This window comes from Dreissena polymorpha, chromosome 2 (assembly GCF_020536995.1).
Source record: "Dreissena polymorpha isolate Duluth1 chromosome 2, UMN_Dpol_1.0, whole genome shotgun sequence".
In the NCBI taxonomy this organism is placed as follows: domain Eukaryota; kingdom Metazoa; phylum Mollusca; class Bivalvia; order Myida; family Dreissenidae; genus Dreissena; species Dreissena polymorpha.
Genome location: NC_068356.1, coordinates 36,095,299 through 36,102,105, shown reverse-complemented (window position 1 = coordinate 36,102,105; position 6,807 = coordinate 36,095,299). Strand labels below are relative to the sequence as shown.

General features: G+C 34.1%; 2 protein-coding genes across 3 annotated transcripts in view; one reads left to right on the top strand and one right to left on the bottom strand.

The window, feature by feature from the left end:
• On the bottom strand, positions 1-3,114 carry LOC127866602 (UBA-like domain-containing protein 1). The gene is made up of 3 exons (XM_052407258.1): positions 2,907-3,114; positions 2,672-2,755; positions 1-1,355 (listed from the first exon to the last, which is right to left on the bottom strand). The coding sequence occupies exons 1-3, from the start codon at positions 3,021-3,023 to the stop codon at positions 1,188-1,190; spliced, it is 369 nt and encodes a 122-aa protein (XP_052263218.1). The 5' UTR covers positions 3,024-3,114; the 3' UTR covers positions 1-1,187.
• A 124-nt stretch (positions 3,115-3,238) lies between these two features.
• Positions 3,239-6,807, top strand: part of LOC127866588 (E3 ubiquitin-protein ligase MGRN1-like) — a 40,699-nt gene continuing 37,130 nt past the window's right edge. The window contains exons 1-2 of one of the 2 annotated variants that reach the window (XM_052407222.1): positions 3,239-3,609; positions 5,955-6,002. In XM_052407222.1, the coding sequence (XP_052263182.1) occupies positions 3,513-3,609; positions 5,955-6,002 (145 nt within the window). In that variant the 5' untranslated portion in view covers positions 3,239-3,512. The remainder of the gene's footprint in view (positions 3,610-5,954; positions 6,003-6,807) is intronic. The other variant, XM_052407223.1, reaches the window with a different exon arrangement.

The window sequence follows — 6,807 nt, the reverse complement described above, 5'->3', positions numbered from 1 at the left end:
TTGTAACAATAAATATCCCATAAGGATTTTTTTCTGAATTTTCTCACATCACTTACATTATCAATGTAGGGTTTAACAAGGCTACAATACAACAATACATGATACAATAATTTGTACAAAAAAGAAACAATGGTACAAAACATTAATAAAAATTAGTCCTTTCACATGTTATGAAAATTATCTTTAGTTGCCAATTAAAATGAATAACAACACGATATGAACATTTTCATGATATACACAGACTATTTACAAAATGGAAATGAACTCTCCAGGATTATGCCATTAGTACAAACCAACACATTTCATGTATACACTACTCAATACACTATTAGCACTGTGTTGATGACTGTGTAATGAAAATACAATAAAAATATAAATATAAAATAAGGACGCGTGGCAGTTAATATATAAGTGAAGTCATGTTCTTTATACTAGGAACCTGGATTCAAAACAAACTTCTCAACATGGTAACTCTAACACTAAATTAACAAATATATGGTAAGATATAAGAATGCAAACACATTGGGTAAGGTGTTATAGAATCAATAACTACCAGTTCTCGAAAAAACAAACACACATACAATTTTATCTGGACAACTGCGTAAGTTTTCAAAGCAAGCTTGACAAACTGCCTTATAATATGAACTATACAAATTCAATGAGATGCCATGAAAGAAACCTGAGTAAAACAATCACATTCACCTTTGCTGCAAATTTAAGACCTGATAATAAACACAGTTTCTTTAAAATCGTGATGCAGGCAAATTCTATGAAATGTATGTATTACCCAGGTGATAAGTTACAAGGGTGTCTCTGTGTTTTGCACTTTGTTCATCTATACCCCTCATCTTGCTGAAATCCAAAAGTAATCTCAGTTTTGACAAACATAGAAAATGAAAATGGCTATTCCCTGACAATGCCAATTTAAACATTACAGTCATAAAGGTTGACAAACAATTCACAGTTACAGAAACTGAGATGCATACTGTCAAAGAGATATTCTGACTTGCCTCTAGCATAATTCCAAACAAATCACATTTACACATTTTCTCAATTGTTCAACCAAAATCAAAGACACAAAATGTTGTTATCCAGCAGTCTGACTTAAGTACAGTGGTCCCCTGTACATAACTAATCAACAACTGCACATCCATATGCGAGAAAGAAATGTGTTTCCTGCAGTGCATTTATCTCTGAGCCTCAATCTCCATCGTACGTGGTGAATGTGAAACTTGTGTAGGAGATGTAGCATATGGGGATGAACCAAATTTTTCAGATGTTGACAGCTTTGACAGAGCCATCAGTGCATCAGGAAAATTGGGCGGAGTTGCTGGAGTATTAGCAGGTGCACATAACTGAAAATATATATTTTTAAAGTTGCCATTATATTAATAATATGAGAGAAGCCAAAGCACAAAGGCAGAGCGTTCCAAAACCTCAACCATGTGCCTCAGGCAATTCTTGCAAAAGACCTGTCAGACAGTCAATTCTACTTTACTTTCCAAAGTATGTGCTTAAACTAAAGTATTCTGAAATTACTGTTAATAGAAAAATGTTATGTTCTAATAATTAGTCTAACTGTCTTTAGAACTTAAACAATACTGCTACATTTTTATGCTTTGTTAGTATATAATTAATATTTATTACATATGATAAGTGTTAAGAACATTTGATAATTAAAATAAAATAAACAAGATATGTGTTTGTCACTCAGAAACACAGTGCCCCTACTGCCCCGCCATGAAATATTTTTTTGGATTGTATCCCTTTAAAAAATATTACTTCCCCTGTGAAAATCATCTATACCTGCCAAATGATATAAAATAGAAATTATCTCCGTTTAAAGCTTGTAACTTCCCTTGGATTTTGTTTTTTGACCTTGGACATTGAAGGATGACCATGACTTTTTACCACTCAAAATGTGCAGCTCCATGAGATACACATGCATGCCAAATATCAAGTTGCTATCTTCAATATTGCAAAAGTTATGGCCAATGTTAGTTAGTTAGACAGAGCAACAGACGGACTGACAGTTCAACTGCTATATGCAACCCTACCGGGGGCATAATAAAAATAGATAACTTAAAAAAATTATTTTTTCCATTAAAACCCTTTTCTTAATCATGGGTACAATTTTACAGTTTTTTAATATTATGTATATTTTCTTTTCTTTTTTAAATCAATAAGTTGAAAGTTGCAAGTTGATTTAGTTTGAATATGCTCATTTAAAAGTAGTTGCTATTACTATATAAAGGACCTTTTCATAAAACAACCAACACAACAAAATGAACTCATTCAAACTTTATTGACTCAAAAGTGAAACATGTCAAAAAGTTTTGTTTTACTTCCTGTTCTTAAATCGTAACTTGACTCATTTATCTTCCTTGATGATACGCAATTTAATGTGCGTTTCTGTTTACAGCGCCTCAATGTGGGTGCGACTCATTTTTTTGTTTGGCTAGACAAGCACTCATCCGAAGCGTGACAAAAGTAGGTCACCGTGACAAGTTATAAAATATCAATATAACTACTAACGACATACTTAATACTTCATTCATACTTCCAATTTAAATCAGAAAACACAAGTATAAAACGAATTTCGGTTGGTAAACAAACGTACAATAACACTGGCAATGCATGAATGATGTCATAACATGGAGGTCGAACTCACCGAGTAATTTCCGTTCGCGTGATTTCCATTGCAAGTTCGACACGTTGGAAGTGAGGATTCTTGGAAAAAGGCGCTCAACGCACTCTGAAAACACAACAACAACACTATTATACATTCAATTAGACGGAAAATGTAGTAATCCCCAGTCGCGCATTAAATAAGTGGCATTGTTTACGATTTATAAAAAATGTAAACACACGCCATCTTGTTTTGTACAAACCGGTTAAAAACAAACCTCAAATTGCCATTTTGATGACACTAGGAACTGTTTTGCTTGATCAAGTTGACATCCAGTTGCAAACATAAATTGGTTCATCATGACTTGTTGCTTTAAATTATCCATATCTCGCATTTGTTTAATTGTTGTTTACACACAGCCTTCCCTTCGTAGTGTTGATATTTGACGGGAAGTAAAGGCATGCGCCTTGATTGACAACTCACAGAATGTAAACTTTGAATATGATTGGATAAATCATGACAACAAAGGCGGGGCTTATAATAAATCGGATATTCTCGAATATTATCCCTAATCACAAATGCAGATTTATACATAAAAATACAACACATTACACATCTCTAATGCAAAAAGATGGCAAAATATGACAGAAGGAAGATAAAATTATAGGAACTAAATGTGAACATTATGCGATTAATTGCCAATCAACTGTATTTAAATGTATTTTTTTTATTTGATGACGTATAAAGCACTTGTCAAGAAATGTAAACAATAACACAAATGCTGACGTACTACACACGGAAGTGCAAAAAACTGTGATGATACTAATATAGAAAATATTGTGTGATGATCTGACTATTTTTTGGATAAACCGCATCAGCGACCATGGGTTCATTTTCGAGCACACTTATACGACGCGGAGAAGGCGTCGAAGTATCAGATGTGACGTCAAGTAATGCGTACAGATACCCACCTAAATCAGGTATCATCTCTTACGTACAAAATGGCTGCTTCTTACTGCTTAGTTCTGGCTACCATAACTTTAAATGTCGCTTTTTATGATTTTTGACTGGCGCGACTTTATAGTTATGGACCAACCCCATGAGAAAGTCAACCAGAAATTCCCGAAAAGTTGACATTTAACAAAGACCGGTCCAAAACAGCTTTTAAATGCAGTTATTGGCCCAAATCAACCACTCGATCGGAAACATTTTTCACATTTAACTGATATAATCTTTCACAAAATACTATCTTTAACATTTAAAATTTATCTATTCTGCTTTTACATATCGAGAAAAACAGTGATGTGACAGACTTACTTGAAATGCGAATCTCCCGAGATTTCATGGTCATACGACGTTATTTCTATTTTTAGTAACATACCATGCGCTCAAGTGTTTTCAAATTCAGGATGACATTTCCCAGTATTTTAAATTATTCTGGCTTGTTTTGTAAACAAATTGTAGTATAAATACAAACTCAAAGAAAATATTATTTTAAAATACCTGATTCACACTGAAATCAGTCTTATAATCCACCAGACGTAAGTTGTTTATCACAAATAATAGATTTCAGAAAACGAAAGTAATGTTTACAATTTCAGCAAATAATGTAAAGGTCGATCCGAAAGTATCCAAATGAAAACTCGTCACGTGACAAAGCGACAATGGCGTCAAAATTGTGAATTTCAGACTGATGAGAGTTATTTTCATATATTGTAAGATGCATTTTAAACATTTGAACCTTAAAATAATCCCCGATGCAGTAATTTATATTCATTCACCAATATATGTAGAAATGTATCCAAGAAAATGAGCTTTCTTTGATTTATAGCGTGACATAAATATGTTATGACTCTGGTTGACTTTCGATACGGCGTGGCTTCAGCGTACAGGTTTGTCAATACTATATAAACTGTACGCTGAAGTTTCTTTAGCTACTTACTGCTATGAATAAGATAGCTCGGCCTATGATTATGATTAGTCAATATAAATTGCCGCCATAGAGTCTTTTGATGATTTTTGCTTTGGCAGACTCTTGGCATCAATAGTCCACTCTATCTTTTTAATAGCGAAAGTTTTCCTTCTTTGTCTATATTGATGCGCAAGGAATTTGGTGCGCAACATTCAAGCCCCGATATCAGACAGTTAATATCAACGGATTGCAATAATATTTACGTACCTGTGTAGATAATTCATTTCTCAATAATGTTCCGTAAGAATTATGTAATGAATCTTTCAATTTTGCACGCCTGACCAATTTAAATCAACACACTACTCACATTTTCCATTCCGATCGCTGTGCCCGCTGTATACCGCAGGCAGATTTTAATCGATGACGCAGCCTATTACACTGTAATGCCTTCTTCTGATTGGTTGATATTTAAATATTTCATAACATGACAAGAGGTCAGTGATTGTACTGTGATTTAAGCAGAAGTTTAAATGAAACAAATTATGCCTTTTAATTTCAATTCGACGCTATTTGAGGTAAAAATGGACTTCTTAACTAAAACTTTATGAGTTGGTTATGTTATTTTGCAATTTTAAGCATATTGATATAATAGCATTGTATTCATTTTTCGTTATGGTTTTTACAGACCGGAGTTTCAGCGTTCATATTTATTCTGAACGCGAAATATTTCAGCTAGATAATGATGTGACTGTTTTGGTTACCCATAAATTTATGTACTTATATACAAATGTTCGGACTTCATTAAGTGCTGATTAGCACGATGTGGTTTCAAAACACCTCACATTGTACTCGCCAATTAGTTTTTTGACGATGCGAACAGCATTGTCCAAGGTATCATAACCGTATAATTTTTTTTCACAATGGCGACCAATGTAAAAGACCGAGCCAGTCCGATTGAGATAACTCGATTTTGTCAGTTACTTCCCTTTTTGCATTCGCCACTGCGTAAGAGATTGCTCGTCATTGATAACATTCTCCTAGCAGAGTTGTCGTTCGTGTTTCAACATTCAACAATGGCCGCCACCATGAGAGTCTCGATTCAAAACTTTCTTACTGCATAAATTGGCTTGTTTCCCTATTTAGAAGCTGTTATTTGAGTATATATGAATTATTTATTCACTAAATTCTCCGTTTATGACAACAATAGTTGGAATTCGAAGGACATATACTCAATGTGAATGAAGGACTTTCTAGATTGTAACAGCTTGACACGGCAAAACTGGCATACTGCATTACTGGTATTTTTAGTTATCAATATAAGTCACATTGTGCTTTATAAATTGTTTTCGAGCATTTTGCGACTTATTGAATGACTATGATACCCGATATCAACATTTCATTGGGGATTTGCAGATCACCAAGCTGTCCTGAAATTCAACATTGATTTCAAACTCTTTACTGGTTTGTATACTCTTTCTTAGTATTAGTACTTTTTATCATTTTAAAGTTAAATGAACTGTGTCACAGTAAAAGAGACATAAAGGCGAGTGTGGCCAGTTTGGATCTAGATCAGCCTGCAGTCGCTTGAAAGCTGTTTGCTTAAAAGCGTTTTTCTGACAATAACAAATTATTTAATTGGATACTGATTTGACTGCGCTTTTCCTGTGACCTGGCTCAAATAATAGAATTGTCATTAATCAAATTATTTATTTCGAACATTAATCAATTGTTTTTCTTGTCCCTCGGGATCAATGACTCCAGCACTTTCCTGTTGAGAATTTAATACTGCTAAAGGCGATGCTAGGGGGCGTGAGAGATGTTGCACCTTCCAGTATCGCTCGATTGTTCATTGTCGGCTCGGGTACTACGTACATGTACCCCAGGTACTACGTACATGTACCCCGGGTACTCTTAAGTATACTTACATGTATCCCGGGTACGGTAAATATACTAAAATGTACCCGGGAAATTTAACCCTAAATCCGTCGTTGTCGACTATTTTTTTGTAATAATTATATATGCACATCAGGGCTTAACACTAACTTTTTTGTCAACTAGCCCGTTCGGGCAAGTAAATGCAGAACCTACTAGCCCTGACCAATCTTTCATGTGCCCTGACCCAAGTATTATAAAAACCTTATATTTATCATTCAACTTGTATTTTCTTGTGCTTGGAGATGCGCAATTATGATTAAATCATTCTTATTAGCTTGCCTTACTAATGCTATTGAATTCAATATTCATCTATTTAAGACATCTATTTGTA